We start from the raw sequence: 18,296 nt of genomic DNA on the forward strand, positions 1-18,296 counted from the left end.
AGGTTCTGTTTTTAGTGTTCCATTCAGCAGAACTCCATTATTGCAAAAGCAGGTTTTTAAAAGCAGTTTCATCATTTTCTACCTATCTCTGAGCATGTAAATCAAGAAAGTAATCCAAAATTATTTCTCCCACCTAAAATAGAGCAAGAAAAAAGCTCTTAGGAATCTACTAAAATACGTGTTGAATGACCTTCAAAATTAATGTTAAGACTTAGAGGTTGCATCATGGTTATATTCTCTTGTTTGTTTATATGATGCATTAGATTAATATTAAACTCAGAAAGTCTTCTCGTTAAACTCAGTAACAAATTAGGAACACCTGCCCTCACTGTTGTGTGTGGAGGTTGTCCTGGGAGTGCTAGTCAATGCAATGACCAGAAAGAGGCATGAGCTTTGAAATATTTTAAAGGAGAAGACTCAAATGCATTCATTTTTGTTTTATTTTTGCTGAGGAAGATTCACTCTTAGCTAACATCCATTGTCAATCTTCCTCTTTTTGCTTCAGGAAGATTCGCCCTGAGCTAAAACCTGTGCCACTCTTCCTCTTTTTTGTATGTGGTTCGCTGCCACAGCATGGCCACTGACGACTATAGGTCCATGCCCAGGAACCGAACCCAGGCCACCAAAGCTGAGTGCACCAAACTTAACCACTAGGCCATGGGGCCAGCCACTGCAAGTGCATTCGTTTTAGATTGTGTGATTGTGTATGTATAAAACCCAAGAGCATCAAATAAATAACTTTAAGAAATTTGCTATAGTGATATAAAAAGTTGACTATCTCAAAATTATTTTTCTTACGTACAGAGTAAGAAACTAGGAGGTAGAAAATTGAAATTTATGTTAGAAGGCAGCTTTTTATTCAGAATAATTTCATCACCACAATACCAAAAAACACATTCAATAACTAAGAGTTAACTTAAATAAAGTATAGAACCCATGGAAGAAAACTATAAAACTTGAAGGCCAAAAAAAAAAACTCTTAATGTTATAGTAACAATTTCTGTTTTGCAAATTATTTCAAATGTAGCAGCTTTAAACAGCCATTTTATTGTGCTCATGGATTCTGTGGGTTAGAGCATAGAGGGAATACGATGTCTCGAGCCTCATCTGGGAAGACTAAATAGCTGTGAGTGAGTCAGTGGCTGGGACTGGAATATTCTGAAAGCATCTTTACTCACAAGTTTGATGGTTGATGCTGGCCCTTTGCTGGGACCTCGTTTGGGACTGTCAACCAGAACACCTACCTGAGGGCTCTCCAGCTTGTCTAGGATTCCTTATGGTGTGGTGGGCTCAGGATAGTCAGACTTCAAAAAGTGAGTGTTCCTGAGATCCAGCTGGACACTCCACCTCTCCTGACCTCAACTCAGGCCATGCAGAGTCCACTGCATCCTGCTGGTAACTAACCTGCCAACCCACAACAAACCCTCTGCAATTCAGAAAATCTCTTGGAGAGGAGTGCCAAAGCATTTGCATCCGTATTTTTTAAAACCACCTCATTTAGAAACTGAAAAACACCATAATTCTAGATGAGAAGATTAATTTTCCATAGTTAATAAATAGGCTTAATATAATTCTAGTCATATTAATGGAAGGTTTGCTTTTTTAAATTTCTCAAGCGTGTTTCTAGATATCATCTAAGAGACTAAATGGGTAATAATAAGTAAGAAGATTTTAAGAAGGATGGATACTAAAAGGAGAGTTGCCCTCTCAAGCAGTTTAACATTTTATAGCATTACAATAAATAAAACAGCTTGGATTCTCCCAAGCACAGACATGTTAATATTACAGAATAGAAAGCTCAGACCCAAGTGTTCTTGGAATCATACATGTTCTCAGTACATACTGGAAAGGCAGGCTTATTCCATCACTGGTTTTGAGAATCCTAGTTAAAAGTGGGGTTATAGGGAGCATATCTAATTTATGCAAGGTACCAATGGAATGTTCAAATGGATTAAAAGCTTTAAGTATCAAAATCAAATGAGAAAAAAGTATTTATTTAATCTTGGTATAGAAAAGGTTTTCCAAGTCGAACATCATATGTATAGTTGATAGGTCTAATTATATAAATATTAAAACTATACATGAAATAACTAAAAAGTAAAATTAAAAGCAGATAAATAACTTGCAACATGTAAAGCAATCAGATAGTTAAAGTTCTTAATGATAAAGGATTCTTTTAAATCACTAAGAAAAAGATGAGCACCCAAAATGGGCAAAGAACTTGAAGAAGCAGTTCGCAAAAGGAAGATGTTCGAATGGCCAGTGCAGAAGTTGAAACCCTGGGAGTGATTACAGGAGAGAAGCATATAGGTGTGGAATAATGATTACCCGCAAGACGCAAGAGAGCCCTTTGATTGGAAAGTGACATGGATTTTTATGGCACTGTACTTGAGACATACTTGAGGTTCAATTATGTGAAATATTTATTGCTTATTATTATTCTACTTGAACATGACTTGACAACGTAAGACATCCTTAACTCTTAAGCAAAAGAAGCTTGGGTTTAGCAAAGCAACCTGTTTCTCTGTGCCTTTTTCTCAGTTTCCCCAACTTGGTCAAGAATGTCAGACTCCAAGAGCTCCTCTCTCCCTTTAGACTTGGCAGGTAGAAGCGTTCCCTGGGCCACCATCTTGAGGGCTATTTTTCAGCTATTCAAAAATGATAGATCGTGAATAATGATAAAAATAAATACATTGACAATCGAACTCAAACTTGGTCTTTTTAAATGGCAGAGCCCTTGCTGTCAAACAAACTCTTACATAGAATTCCAGTACATAAGACAGGTAAAGTGGGGCTTGGTTTAGGCCGAGAAGGGCCCTGTCTGCTTTGCCTCCTTCCTGCCCCCTGTGGCAGGCTCTCTCCCCCTCCACAGCACACTGTAGCCTGTAGCCCTCTGGAACACAACTGGACCACCATGACTTCGAGGAAAAAGCAACTTCCGATTTTAAACACTGAGTTAAAGAGTATTGAGCGAGCTCCCTAACAAAGAACGTATAATTCACTTTTGTTAATTTGCTCAAAATGTGCAAACCTAAAGCATTTTATTGCTTATGTAAACTGTCTGGATTGCTGTTAAAAGCCATTGCTTAATATTTACAGCATTAATTGTAAAAACCCTTTATGAGTATTTATACCGATTTCAATGAGGAACACCTAACACTTAACATTTTCTCAATATTTTTATGAGTAATACAGGAACAATAATTATTTTTAAATACCCTCATGGTAGCTCTCTTTGATTCAGTAAAAAATAAAGTACATAAACATATGACTTTAAAAGTTCAGATTTTGCCTCTGAGGTTGAAATACCAGGCATTTTAGGATGCACTAGAGCTGAATAAAGAAATGCAGTGAAAAGATATGAAAACTGCTTATAAATAGAGATGCAAAGAAAAGCCACAGGGAGAGGTGGGAGTATGTCGTGTGCAACTAACTTTTGGATGAACAATGAACATCTGTGTTTCACTTGACCAAAAAAAGGTCAAAAAGGCAATTTGGACTTCAGTTTACTCCAGGAGCAAATAATCAGTGCACAAAAACGATAAACAAGATAAGGATGCAGGTGGGTGGGTGCAGGAGGGTGGGTGCAAGCCGGTGGGCACCCCACCGAGGTGTAGTTTGAAGGCCTTGGCAGCCTGTGTGGAGCAAGGTGTCTCTTAGGACAGAGCAGCATAGCACCGTGGGATCACTTCCTTTTTATTCTCTGCCTTGTCAGGCCCCAGAATCTACTATAAAAACCAATAATTCTGCTGCTCAGGAAGCTAAGCTTCCCAATCTATTATGCAGGTTCTGTGCCTTAAAATTCTTACTGTGCCAACACTGGGACCACCTCCACATCTGTGCCTGTGCCACTAGGTACGGGTTTTGCATTTATACCCCAAAAAGCTGTTATACTCTAACAGCCAGTTAGAAGCTTATTGGCATGTAATGAATCAAAAGAGAATTTCAGCTGCTAATTGCCCATTGCCAAATATCAAAAGGGAATAGGATTCTCAGGGAAAGTTACCCTGAGAAAAGCTGTGGGAAAAGGAGTCAGAATTGTCATCCTCTGTAGGATGCTTTTCAGGTGCTCCTTGTCTCACTGAATGTGTGGGTGACATGCGAATACAGCATCTGTGTGGCTGAAAACTGGTGAATCCGAGCTGCTTACGGTAGTGGGCAGTAGTGCTGGGGCCAACCCGAGGGTCACCAAGCTGTGTCCTCGCTAAACTGGACAGATGCAGTAATTAGAAATATTGGACCACTGCCAAGAGGACCTAGAGAGAGACCTGGGACTACTCATTTTCTCCTCTCAGATGGAGTGATACTCTTTGAATATGTTAAGAATCTTTGAGTAATCATTTCACGATGTACAGTATTTCAAAACATCACATTGTACTCCGTAAACGTATACAGTTTTTGTCAATCATACCTCAGTAAAGTTGGGAAAAAGTAAGATAAAAATAAGACCTAAATAAAAAAGAATCTAAGGGAAGCCAAACGAAGTACTTTTTGCCTCTGAGGATCCTATTTACTTTGCTGACTCATCAATTTAGTCATCTGTTCTGGACCAAGGTTAAGAACTCGTGAGAGAAATTGAAATAATCCAGAAGTGTCAAGACAAACTGTAGAAGGTGTCCCTGGAACACATGGGGCTCCTGACCAGTGTTTCTCAACAAGGGCATCAGTAGCATTTTGGGCAACATGGCATCTTCCTTAGGCAGCTTTAGTCTAAATGATGTGGAGTGTTTGGCACCCTTGACCTTTGGGCATTAAATGCAAGCAGCACCCTGCAGTCATTGCAACAACCAGAAATGCTTAGACACATTTCCAAATGCCCTAGAGAGGTGGTACCACCTCTGGCAGAGAATTACCGAATAACTTGTCATTTTAAGGAACAATATAGGAATCTCTCAACATGGGCTAAAAGTTGGGAGTTGGCCCACTACAGTTACTGAGGAGCTGTTAGCTCAGATGGCTGCTGTGACACAATTGGGTATTAAGTTTTTGCTTTATAGAGTATGTAAAACGTTTATTGTGTCCATTCTTCAGCTAAAGCATTCAGTTCAGTTTGGTTTATTTTTATGGCTGTCATTTCAGCTGCCGTGAATACATGACTGACATTACGTTTATTGGAATTGCTGTCATCATCATTTCTATGTTGTAAACACCAAATGTGAAGCTAGCTGTGTTCTTCAGTCTTTCTGGGATTCTAAGCTCGTCATTTTTGTGGCTTTGCTCATCAGCATCGGAAAGGGTATAAACAGGGCGGTTCTTCTAAGTTGAAGCACTTTTTTATTTTGTGCATGTCTGCTTTTGAGATATACTCTGGAGGAAAATAAGGGTAAAAATCCATATTTGAAAAAAGGTATACCCGGTCAAAGTGTGGCCTGTTTCTCCATGTTCTGCCAAGCTGAAATGATCTCTTAGATGTGTATGATTTCATGGGCTATAGACCATCAATTTTACATAATTTAAGCTCAAGAGACTTATATCAATGCAACTCGTCTCTAAATTATAGGGGGAGGATATCAGGGGAAATGAGTGAGGGTCGTGCAAAAGAGTAAAAGAGGAATTGTGCAGGTAAGGAATGGCAGAAAATATATTAGAAGAGGCAAATTGACTCTTCAAGCAATCAAAACAAAGAGTTTCATTCATTGTTTCCTGGGTTATAGTTTAGTGTTTCAAACACTTTACCAGGTTTTACGATTAACAGAAAAGTTGGCTAGCAACTGCTTTGAAGGTCACTGGTTTATTATAAAATAGACTTAAGCAATTCCAGAAGGAGAGATTCCCAATCTCATCTCCCTTCATCTCTCAAAATTGTTTTTCCTGTCCAAAACACCTCCCACCGCCTACCTCACCATTACCTCTTCCAAAGTCCTAGTTAAGGACTGTCATTCTCCATGTTCCAAAGCTTGCATCGTGATAGCAAGAACTTGAGGTGCCTGGTAAATATATAGCCCACCACACCTATCCTGTCAAGATTCAAATTTAGTTGCTCTGGACTGGGGCCTGGAGCCAGGTGATTTGTATCCTCAGGTACATTTGGAAAGTATCTCATAGTGCCCTTTGACCTTCCTTTGATAAAAATATAAGTGGCAGGACAGCACAAGGAGACTGTACAATTTTGGACACAAGCTCATGAAGAGAGGGACAAATGACCTTTTCAGTATATGACCTTTTCACATATCCAAAGAAGAAGTAAATTTTTTACTTATAAAATATTTCTATATTCTGCAAAATGCTTTCACAACACATAGAAATTTCTAGAATACAGTAGAAACTCATCCCTGCCCACGATACATTTCAGTGGAAAGCTTCTCTCCCCACCCAACCCCCACCAAACTGCCAAGATAATCAACAACTGTCTTACTTTTTGAAGGAAAAAAAGACTTGACTTTGTCAATTTTTGTCCCAGTTTGAAAAAAATCTGGAACTTAAATAGAAGATTAACATAGAAGTGGCATACATGAGGTGCAAGATTTAATTTCCAAAACTGCTCATTTACAACCTCTCAAAATTATTTAAATACGGTTTAGATGCTTTTGGGAGAAAAGATAAATTACGAGTCATATTTTCTCAGCACTTTCAAATGCTATATCTCAAGGGATAATAATGAAATAGTATAATAAAAGACTAGGTGTGAATGTAAATTGATTAAAAACAAATTCATTTTAAGAAATTAATAATACTAGTTTGTATTATTGAGTACCTAGCAGATGCCAAACCCTATGCTTGGTGCATTCATATATATTATTTCATTTAGTACACATAACAATCCTCCAGGGGATTAGCAGTTCCAAATAGAAGAGGAATATGTGTCCCAGAGGAGGTAAATATTTACCCAAAGTCACATAAAATTTCAGGCACTGGGTCCCAGATCGGTCTAAACCAGTCTGTTGGTCTATGTATGGCTAGTCTAAATCTTATAACTGGCACCTAAACTGAGACATTTGTAACAGTGAAAACGGATGCTGTTGATAATTACAGGTGTAAATTGAGTCTGTCCTGAGGAAACTGGATATTTAGTCACTCTAGTGTGAACAGAGCTGGTTTATTCAATCAACAGGCAAAGTAAGCATAAGGAGCATAGGAATTGAATAGGGGCATGTAAAAATAGTTGCTAGCTTTTGAAAATGGCTCCAAAATACAAAAGAAAAACTGCAAAATCAGACATAAAGAAAGATAACATTATCTTTGTCAACTACAACTCAACTGAAATCTTCTATAATTATGCATGAGTTATTTCCTAAGTATGGCGGCCACATTTTGGTCTGACGTGCTGTAGAGCCCCAAAAAGCCCTGAGCCATACAGCGTCCCTTAGTTCACAGTGCTCACCAGGAAGAAAAGTTTCAAGTGCCGCCATGTCCAAAATACCTTCATTCTTTGCACCCAAGAGTGGCCCACATGACTCTTCTCATTTTCAGACCTACAGAGAAATTAAGTGATTTGCTTCAGGACATTCAATTAGTGGTAGAACTGGGAGGAAATACCCCAATTTAGAGCTCCATTTCCTTTCCAGAGTTTGTGCTCTAGACTATTCTTGAATAAAAGCAATGATCTCCATCATGTACTCTCTGTTTGTTCACAGCCTTACACGCTGCACCTACAGTATCGTACTCCATGTTTTGTGAGTCTTATGAAGAATCACTGTACTGTTATTATCATCTCCTGTCCAGAGATAGGAAACTGAGCACTGGGAGTCGAGGTTATTTGCCTGATCTCATGTGGCTACATGTCCTCTCAGCTTTGAATAGAACGGAGAGTCCAGTGGTCATGTATCCAACACTACAGTACCATACAGTTTTCCACTTTGAATCGCCAAATGCTCTAAGAAATGTGTGAGCGTTTTTGCATTGTTCTGGCAGGTACTGATGTTTCTTCCTTGATGGGGGGGCGGAAACTGCCTGTATGATTAGGCATAACCAAAACTTCTGCAGTTCAGGGCTGTGGGCTCAGAACGATTTTAGACAAAAGCAAGTTGTGTTAGGAGAGCAAATGTCTATTCTATATAGAATGTCACATTTAGGGCAAGAACAAATTACTCAAATGTGTTTAGAAATAGAAAGGAAAGCTTTCTATAATGTGAGGTAGCAACTGTTTTCTATCAGGTGAGAGATTGCATTTACTACATTTTAAAGATGCAAATCTTACCATTACCACAGAGAATTTTTTATATAAGACTGAAAAAAAGTTACTTTCTCCTTTGGACTACAGTATATTTAGACCATAAGGAAATGTTTTCTTTCAACAGCTGTTCATTTAGCAGCAACCTCCCTGGGTAACACAGAGGTTACAAACTGGAGGATACATATTTAGCTGAATTCAAAGCCCAATTCAACTCTACATGTTCTGAGTTGCATGTGTAAAGGAAAAGCCAGTTCTTATTTACAAAGGAAACCCAGATATCTGGTCAAAGATAAAAATGTTCATTTAGGTTTTAGTAATTTCTTACACGCAGCCTATTGTGGCACTTTTTCATGATCAGAAATTGATGGAATACACTTTTCCAGTGAAGAATAAATCTTTTTCTTTTCTTTTTTTTTTTTTTTTGCTGAGGAAGATTAGCCTTGAGTTAACATCTGTGCCAATCATCCTCTATTTTGTATATGGGTTGCTGCCACAGTGTGACTGATGAGTGGTGTGGGCCCATGCCCAGGATCCGAAGCCACAAACCTGGGCTGCCAAAGCAGAGCATGCCAAACTTCACCACTAAGCCACAGGGCTGACCCCAGCCTTTATTTTTTTTAATTGAAGTTAAAAGGAAAACAGAGATGCAAATCTATGCTTAGACTTTGTGATCAAATATGGGTGTTGTGATGGCCTTCCATTCACTGGCTCATGACAGGAACATCACGATGCTTTTGTTATGGAGATAAATACCAGAGTAATTAGTGAGCAAATAAAGGAATTGCCGGCTTTCTCACATGTCTAATTTTCTACATCTACAGAACTGAGCATTCAGGACTGCAGGGGTAATCTCTCCAGGGTAGCTTTGCTCAGATGGTTGATCGACCATCAGCTTGCGCAGTCTGGGAAAACTCTATTTGCTTCCGAGACTGCCGGGGCACTGGCCTGCACCCTTCTTAGAAAAAGGAAGGCACATGGAAAGCCCATGGAAGTTCTCTGAGTGGTTCAGGCCTGCTAATTCTTCTCTTGGACTGGAATTCTTCCATTTAAGTCTGGTCCTTGATACTGTTTATGCCCTGAATTCTGGGCCCCACCTTGATCCACATTGTATCTCTATCTGAACTCAGAAAATCTGAGATGTCCCCAAACTGTCCAAAAGAAAAAAGTGACGACGGAGAAAAGAGCTATGTAGCTTAAGTCTCAGAAACAGCTTTGGGTTGAGTGCCAGGTACAAAGTGTGAACATTTCATGCCAACTCTTTGCATGAGCTAGATTTTAATATCCTACTCAAGAGCGTCTACCTCAAGTTAACTTGGAGGATGGGGCTTCTTTGGAACCCAGATTATCTGGGAAGAAAGAATAAAGCAAGTTACTTTTTGTGATTGTTCAAGAATAAGTGTGCTGAAACAAAGCCACAATGGCAACCCAGCCCACCCATCTGTGGCTCTGGTTTCATGCTCTGCTGGAGAAGGAGAGTCGAGAACACCTTTATCATTTCCTGGCTCAATGCAGAATTTCTGAAAAAAGCCCAGTGAACATAATTTTCTATACACTTTTTCCTTTGAAGGGGTAGATTTTACATATCATAATGTATTTTTCCATTTTGACCAGGAAGTTGGTAAAAGATGTCCAAAGCCAAATATAGTTTATCACCTATGTATGTATAGCCTAGGAGCTACGAATGGGCTTACCATTTTTAAGTGGTTGAAAAATAATCAAAAACAGTATAATATTTCATGACATGTGAAAATTGTATGATATTAAATTTTATCATTCCTAAATAAAGTCTCATTAGAACACAGCCATACTTTTTTGTTGTTGTTTGTATACTGTCTAGGGCTGCTTTTATGCTACAAAGGCAGCGTTGAATTTACAACAGAGATTGTATGATTTACAAGGCCTAAAATATTTATTATGTAGAGCTTTACAGAAAAAAAGTTTGCCACCCCAGATATAGAACAACTAACATTCAAGTATAGCCACTGAATTATCTCCCACTATATTGCTTTCTCGGTGTTTATTTGCTTAACCATGTATCACAAGGAATAGTTTTGGTATGGCTAGAAACTCTGTTCTGGAGAATACGGTCGGGCCAAAGGTGTACAAAGTTTAGTGTGAATATGGGGAAATTAAAAACTCTTTCAAGTGGATAGTTATATAGAGAAAAATTATTGTAGATAATTTTGCTTATTTGATACAACTCACTTTTAGGCAAGATAATCTTAGAAAAAATGTTGATTGCAATAAAACTCTCATAATTTATTCTTCAGTTTATTAGTCTGCCTGCCTGCTCCAAGCTCTATCCACAAAATTTACAAATTATGATGAGTTTAGCCTCGTACTCCTCAATCTCTGCTTCCTTGGAAAAAATGGGATGTGGATTAATTAAGCTGAAATTGAAAGACAGCTCTAAAATCTGGAGTTTGAGGAACATCGATTTGTTCATGGTTTAGGGGAGAATTTAAGAAAATACAAATCTCTCTGGATTTGGTAGACATCACTGTCTAGAGTCATACATAGTAGAAGCTTATGTAGTTTTTGTCCCTCATATTTGCTGCGAAAGGATCACCTCCTTAGTTATGGGTTGGCTTCTCAGAAACCCTGGGTATTGTGCTGCCCTATATTTTACAGGTGAAGATGTGACTATTTCACCCTCATAGCAAGTTATAGGAGAACTTGTTTAAAGACCCTGAAGTCTAAGACATTTTGAACCATTTACTCTTATAATCAATCTAAACCGGACTTTGAGGAACCGATTTAGAACTTTCACGATTGAGTCCATGGTTTCACTGAAATGCTATCATAACTGAAGCAGTTACAAGATTTAACAACTGGGAAACGTGTAGGTAAACTATGGCGCAGTGGTAGGGTGGAATACAAAAACACCGTTCAAAAAGGTATGGCGACCATGCCCATAAGCAGAAATAAATATGCAAAATAACATCAAGATTCATGACTAAAATAATGTACACCCGCAAGGAGCCAAGGGAGATAAACAGAGCAGCACTCCCCAAAATGGAGCCCCCAGCCCAGTGCAGATCCGTGAGCTGGATGCTACCTGTCTGCAATAAGAAAAGTATGGAAATTAAGAGTTATTGTTTAGAAACTTTTATAAGAACTTAGCAGAATAACTTTGCTGTTGAATTTAAAAATTAAAAACCCAAATCTGACTTGTATTTTTGGGTGTCTTTTTTATTTCATTTTTATGTAGCAATTCATTTTCATTTAATAATTCATGTTTATGGTATGTTGCAAATGTGTTTTTGTAATACATTAGAAAAAAGAAACTTCTTCACAGGGAGTTTGAGAAACACCTTGTATATTGAAAAAAAATGTGTTGTTATTAACATGAAATATGTTACACATTTTTAAGAAGGAATGCCATTTTATGGACATTACAATTTTGTTTTAATAAAAGACTATGATGGTGCCTGTTCAATTTCTTGTTATCAAATTAGCGCACTTGGCCAGAATGAGAGAGGGTTTCTTCCCTCTCTTTGTTCCCCTTTATAAGTAACTTATAAATATCAACTTATAAATATCAACTGCTATTTTATGCTGCAGGGGTGCAACAACAAAATTCTGTGTAAATGACTAAATCATTGCTGGGACATAATTTAAGGGAGGAAAAGCAATCCCACAGCAACTTGTCAATTAAGTTCCTGTGCAACCAAATAGAGACGTCAGGCTTTTCCTCCACTTAAGAAGCAGGGACCAGCGCACTGAGGCACGAGAAAAGAATTTGATTTACAATTCGAAGGGAAACTAGCAGTAAAATAATTGAGAGCCGGAAAGCAATCCACTCCTGCCAAATTGCTTTCCTCCGTGCATGCCCCGTTTTGGGGCGATGTTCAGATCCCCGCATTTAGTTTGTGCATATTTTCTTTCCCCTGTGAATATTCCGTCCTGTCGGAGTAGGACTGTTTCTCTGTTGTGATCAGCAATAGAGAATATCCAAGTCATCCAGCCTTGGAGCAAGCTCGGAGCTTTATAAATAGGAAATGGTTGATTTTTTTTAAGTGCAAAGGTGATAACCTCGCTGTTGGTGAAAACATTCTTGGTCCCTAAATTGCAAAGACACAGGTTCGTTTCAAATAAGCTTTAATTTGAGTTCATGAGAATCAGACAAGCGAAGGCGCTTTGCAAATTGGAATGAGTTGGTAAAATATTTATTAACAACAGCTTCTACTACAATTATAATTTGTCACAGAGATTTGATGACTATTAGCCTTGGTGTCCCTTATGGCTTGCTCTCCCTATGAAGTTTTTATAGACAAAGGAGGCCTTCCACTCTTGCCTAGGGGTAATTGCCTCTAGGAATTAAGCTTATACTCAGGGATTCATAAATAAAATGTGTGTTGTACTGTCAAGCCCTTGCTTAGTTGGGTCTCTGAGTCATATAGATATTTAGTCATTTATTTATAATGTTTGAAAGTCAGTGACACAATTTGGCTTAGAAGTTTGCTCCTTATGTCATATGTTCTGCCCGCAGAAGCACATTCTTATGCCTTACACAAGAGCAAGAATTTAAAGATCAAAAACATCTTTATGTGAAAACATCCCAGGGGCTCTCTTACTTTCATCTTTCTTGCTCACATTAGAAAATGTTTTTGGTTTGCTTATAAGAAATGCAAACCTGACACTCATTTTGATATTATTTCATGCGACCCTCTGACACATTAGGAGCTGGAATCAAAATTCTGATGCTCTCCCAAGGTAAGGTGTAAAGTATCATTTGAGGGGAAAATAGAGTTTTGAAAAGCAAACAGGAATAGACAATGCAAATTAGATTTGGGCCAAGAAAGTGCCTGTTTTAAATTTAAAATTGGCTCTAAGCCAGAGCCAGTTATGCCTTGGGTACCTAGAGGAGGATGGAGAGGAATATGAAGGGAATTTTTATCTAAAAAAAAAAAATCTACAGAATCCAGAATCACAATCTGTAAGCTCTAAAATTGATAGCCTGTGACTCTCCTGGCCAAACATCCGTCCCGTGTGAACCAGGTCTTCCTAATGTTGACAGCCCTGGCACTACTGCACTATTCTCTCATGCCTTCAGTTTACACTCAAGAGGCCACTTGTTTCTTTGAATTAAAAATAAACATGCCTTTGTCATGAGCCTGTCAGACCGTGATTCTGCATTTCCCTGTGACCAAATAGGAGGATTTTAAGAACAATAAATCAAAAATAATGGGTTAGAAGTTTAAAGTACATGTGATTGTGAACACTCACAAGTGCACGTACAAGCATGTGCACATACATACTGTGCACACACATGCACTTAGACACATACGTGCATGTGCATATACATGTCCTTGCACGTCCACCCATTCACATCCACATCCACACCAGAAGCCCTCCTACATGAGGCAATGAGGATGGGTTAGTTAAAGCAAATGATCCTAGAAAAAAATGTGATATATACATAACTCAAATATTTTAACATCTATGTGCGTTTATTTCCCCATCTTTTTTCTTTCTTTCTTTCTTCTTCTTTTTTTTTTTTTTTTGCTGAGGAAGATTTGCTCTGAGCTAACCTCTGTTGCCAATCCTCCTCTTTTTGCTAGAGGAGGATTCACTCTGAGCTAACATTCATGCCAATCTTCCTCTATTTTGTATGTGGGTCACCACCACAGCATGGCTGCTGACAAGTAGTGTAGGTCCGTGCCCAGGAGCCAAACCTGAGCTGCTGAAGTGGAGCACACCAAACTTAACCACTGGGCCATGGGGCTGTCCCCTATTTCCCCATCTTTTGGTGGAAAGATTTTTTTCATCAAGTGAGGATTTCCAAAAGCCAAAAGCAAGTGAGGCTTTTCTCGAGTAGGAGTCTGATGATTAGAAGGCCTCTACCATTCTCTCACAAACTACACTCTTCAGAAATCATCTGTCATTTCCAGCTCAGGTTCCTTTAAGAGGAGTGAGTGCTCAGGCACCTGTGTAACCATCTGTGTGCAGAATCAGTCTGCACTCTCAAGGTTTTGTCTTAAAGCTTTTACATTCACTTACCCCACCTAACTTGACAGCAATGATGTTTGTCAGTCCCGCTTTATCTAGTCTTTCCAAAGGATTCAACTTAGATTTTATGGAAAGCACTTTTATTTTGCACTCACCTTTCATTTGCTTACACGTTATTTCACTAGATTTGATAATTCTAATAACAAATGGTACTTGCATAAAGAGCCTTGGAAGAAAACTCAGTTGATGCTTGGAGCATTCAAATTCAAGGTTTTCAAACTGACATGAAGAGGCATAGTAGAGGGTCGCCTACCAGCTTCCAGCTTCCAGCATCCAATGGACATTTGTGTCTAATTTTTGCCAAGAGAATGGAGGTGGTGTTGACTTAAGGCTATTTTTCTAATCTCTGAAAAGCTCAGAATAAGATTTGTGACACATTTCTAGTAATTTATAGAACCTGATGGTCAACGTGGTTTCACTAATTTGACCTCTGATTTCATCTTCTTTTTCTACATTTAGTCTTCTTTAAAGTTTGTATATCTTCTTTTCCCATCTTTTTACACTGTGGGAGACTTCCATCCTTTGCTAGAATAGCAGTGTGATTGGGTGTTGGTTTTTGCTGTCGTAGGCACCATGTTGTCCAACTTTTACAAGATTTAGGTTCTAAAATTAGCACATGAGGAAAAAAGTACTTAGTTAAAATTACCCTTGAACATCCCTTGAGAAGACTGTGCTGGAGTCCAACACATCAGACCTCCATATGTCTAAAACACCCAATGTTCCCCTAAGCTTTAGAACAGATCAACCTTATGTTGAGCATCAGATGAGGTAGTTTGGCTTGCCTTCAGGGGGGTATCTGACAAAACATAGGTATGGTTAAAAACTAGAATGCTGCGGATGGTCACGCTATGAGACAGGCTTCTGGGAACTGAGGTTTATACCCCTCACCCATGGAATTTTAAAGCACATTGTGCCTGATGTTATTTAGCACACATTCCTCCTTTCTGGATTAGCTAAATCTCATCTTCCTGAGAAGATGAGGACAGAAACTCTTTATGTTTCCTTTCCACATATTCACGGAGGACATGCTCAAAACTTTTTAGAGTTAAAATAAAATGAAAATGGAAAACCTTTGCTTGCATTTCCAAGCCAGTAAGAGCAGATTCTTAATTCTTTAACTCAGTGTTTCAAAATCTAACTTCACTTTTTAAAAAGTTTTTAACCTAAATTTTGGATGGTCACATGACTGAGTTGAAAATGAACTGATATTCCCGTATGGTTCTTTATTGGAGCAATTTCTTCAAATGTTAAACTTTTAGAAAAATTTGTTCATTTGGGTTATCAGGGCTCATTCTTCTCGTGTTAGCTAGAAATCCTTAAAATACGGGCTTCCTAATTTTGTTACCAACTTTATACTTCTTAATAAAAGACAGAGTGTTTATATTTCTCATTTGTCCTATTAATAAACTAATAAACTGTTAGTCTTCAAAATAGAACTGCACATAGTACCCATATTAGTGTTTTCCTTGGTAGATCATCAGTGCAAGGCTGTTATTTTGTGGGGGTTTTTTCCATCTATGACTTATTTTCTTCGTTCAAGATGCCTGAAGTGGAGTATTTTTTAGTTCAGACAAATTTGCAAATGTAAGATTTGACTCTTCGGAGACTGACACCTGAGGACACCCGATTTGTTTTTAATGAGGCAGCATTGCATAATGATTTAGGTTTCAGAGCGTGGGCTTGGGTGAGACGGCCTGGTTTTAAATCGTGGCTCTCCCACTTACTGAACACAGGACTGAGGCTATTTATTTAATCTCCATACACCTCAATTTCCTCATCTATAAAGAGGCATATTAGTAGTATCTCCCTCATGGAGTTAACTGTGAAGATTAAGTGAATTAACATATCTGAAGCGCTTGAATCAGTCCTTCTATGCCATAAGTTCTCGGTAGACTATATTATTAATGTCAACCTTGTTGTGTACATGAGAGCGGGATCCACGCCAGTGGATGCCAGTAAATATCAGTGGACTGGTTAGAATGCCGCTGCAACGCCTTGGTGTTCTGATCTTTCCCCTCCTCCCCTCCTCTCACCCATGCAGGTGGCCCCAGCCATTAAGGAGAGGATGATGAAGAAGGGAAGCCTGATGCTGAGCTACCAGCCGCACCGGGGGAAGGTCAACTTCTTCCGCCAGGTGGTGATCAGCCCTCAAGTGAGCCGGGAGGACATGGACTTCCTCCTGGATGAGATAGACCTACTGGGTAGAGACATGTAGCTGTGGCTTTTGGTCCCCCAGAGACATGGATCCCGTCCCGGGGAGGGTTACAGATCCAGAGAGTCTGGGGACACATAGGAGATTGCAGCCCTTCTGGTGAGAAATAGAAAGCATGCTCCATCCAGGCCCAGCAAAACCAAAATGCTAAGCCAATAGTGTTAAGGACTCTTTAGCTGCCTGGGCACTACTGTTGCTATAAAGCAGGAAGTGAAAATGGATTTTCTCAAGGATTGGCCCTGGGACACAGCCTTGAGGAGAGTTTTGTAAGTACCACGTGGGGCCTGAGTTCTAAGCTTGCGTTGCTCTTTAAAGAACATATAAATTAATAGTCTAAAGCAGCAGTTCTCAAAGTGTGGTCCCTAGACCAGCAGCATCAGCATCATCTGGGAACTTGTTAGCCATGCAGATTCTCAGCCCCACCCCAGACTTGCTGAATCAGAAACTCTTGGGTGGTGCCCAGTATTCTGTATTTTAAGGAGCCCTCCAGGTGATGGCAAGGCAAGGTAAAATCTGAGAGGCAGTGGTTTAGTGAAATCTTGTAATGATGGAAGAATCACCGTGATGTTTGGCTGGCAAAGTGATATCTAATATCTCAGCGGCCCCTGAGCCAGTCTGAAAATACAGCTGTGGCATCTGTAGCACAAGTGTTTAGGGGCATCAGAAGTATATCGAAGCTATTTTTTAAAAGAGAAACTGTATGAGATGTTTCCTAACTCACTTCCCAAAAGCATTTGTGTCATTAGCTGGGAGTGGACATTAGATATGTATGTCTTTAACCGTGTACCTCTTCAGTTTGAGGGGCCCATTTCTTATCTTGCTCTCTGCTTGTAGGAAATAACGAGAATCAAGTCCAGGGTTATACAACATTCCCTTTCTCAAGCTTTGAAATGTCTGTTTAGACTCTTAAGTGGTTTATTTTGGGCAGAGAATCTGGGAATTAGACGCATTTCGATGCAAACATCTCCTCCATTTCTCCTGGGAGTGGATGATAGTAATTCTATTTCTGATCCTGGTCCTAGATTTCTAGGAGAATTTTCTTTGGCTAAGAAATAAACAAAATTCAGAGGGGTGAGTGCAGAGTTCAACAAGGTAAGATTACGCACCTAATTAGACTCCGATTTGGAAGGCAAATGATTGAAGCGCGCTCAAGTATTAGATTTAGTGTATTCAATAACCTTTTCATACTCCATCATTAACTTGTATCGTTTAAATTTTGAAGAGTAAGAAGCAGATGTGTACTATTTGCTTTTATTCCATATTTGCATTTTAGGGTGTGTGGTTTCTCTGTATCTCTGTTGGTCAAATATTTTAATCTTTCTCTGAATTACTTCAATCTCTGGTGATAACTATCTGTGTGTGTTTTGAATTTCTTGTTGCCTTTTTGTTTTAATATCTTCATAAAATGTTCCTGAAATTGATGTTTGCAATACTTTGGGCTTCGTGAAATTAAAAGCAACATTAGCACACACTTAGTGTTGTTGACTTTTCTTTTCTGGCCGTCTCCTCTTTACTGAATTGTATCAATACATTCTAGAAATGAATGGGGCTTGGTTAGCATTTTAGCTATATAATGTTTTTTAGTTAACACCTTGAATAAAATGGAAAAAGCAGTTATAGCAAAGTATGGATTTATCTCTCTTTTAATCTTTCTTCACCTATTAGGCAAGCCTTGGGAAACTCAAGAGCCACAGCTCAGCTCCTGTTGGGCCTTTTTCTGAGAGATGGCAATTCTTTGATCAGTGAAAAAAACTGCTACCAGATACTTTGAAAATTCCATTCTTTTTTCCTTAAAATGGTCAGATATACCATACCCAATCAGGTATTTGATTGAATGGTCAAGAGTAATTTTTTGATAAACTGTAATTCGTTCACTTATTAAAAATATTGGTGGTGTGCCTACTATGTCCCAGGCAGTTATCTAGGTCTTGGGGATATGCAGTGAATGAAACAGACAAA

At 38.9% G+C, this 18,296-nt stretch overlaps 1 protein-coding gene across 8 annotated transcripts in view; it reads left to right on the forward strand.

Moving 5' to 3' along the window:
* GADL1 (glutamate decarboxylase like 1) overlaps positions 1-17,808 on the forward strand; it is a 158,046-nt gene extending 140,238 nt beyond the window's left edge. For all 8 annotated transcript variants that reach the window (XR_011527107.1, XR_011527110.1, XR_011527108.1 and 5 more), the window contains one exon: positions 16,167-17,808. Coding sequence is in view for 4 of the 8 variants with exons in the window: in XM_070575908.1 (XP_070432009.1) it covers positions 16,167-16,340 (174 nt within the window). In the remaining 4 variants the exon portion in view is untranslated. The remainder of the gene's footprint in view (positions 1-16,166) is intronic.
* Positions 17,809-18,296: the final 488 nt, after the last annotated feature.

The sequence above is a fragment of the Equus przewalskii genome, chromosome 15 (genome assembly GCF_037783145.1).
Source record: "Equus przewalskii isolate Varuska chromosome 15, EquPr2, whole genome shotgun sequence".
Classification (NCBI taxonomy): Eukaryota; Metazoa; Chordata; class Mammalia; order Perissodactyla; family Equidae; genus Equus; species Equus przewalskii.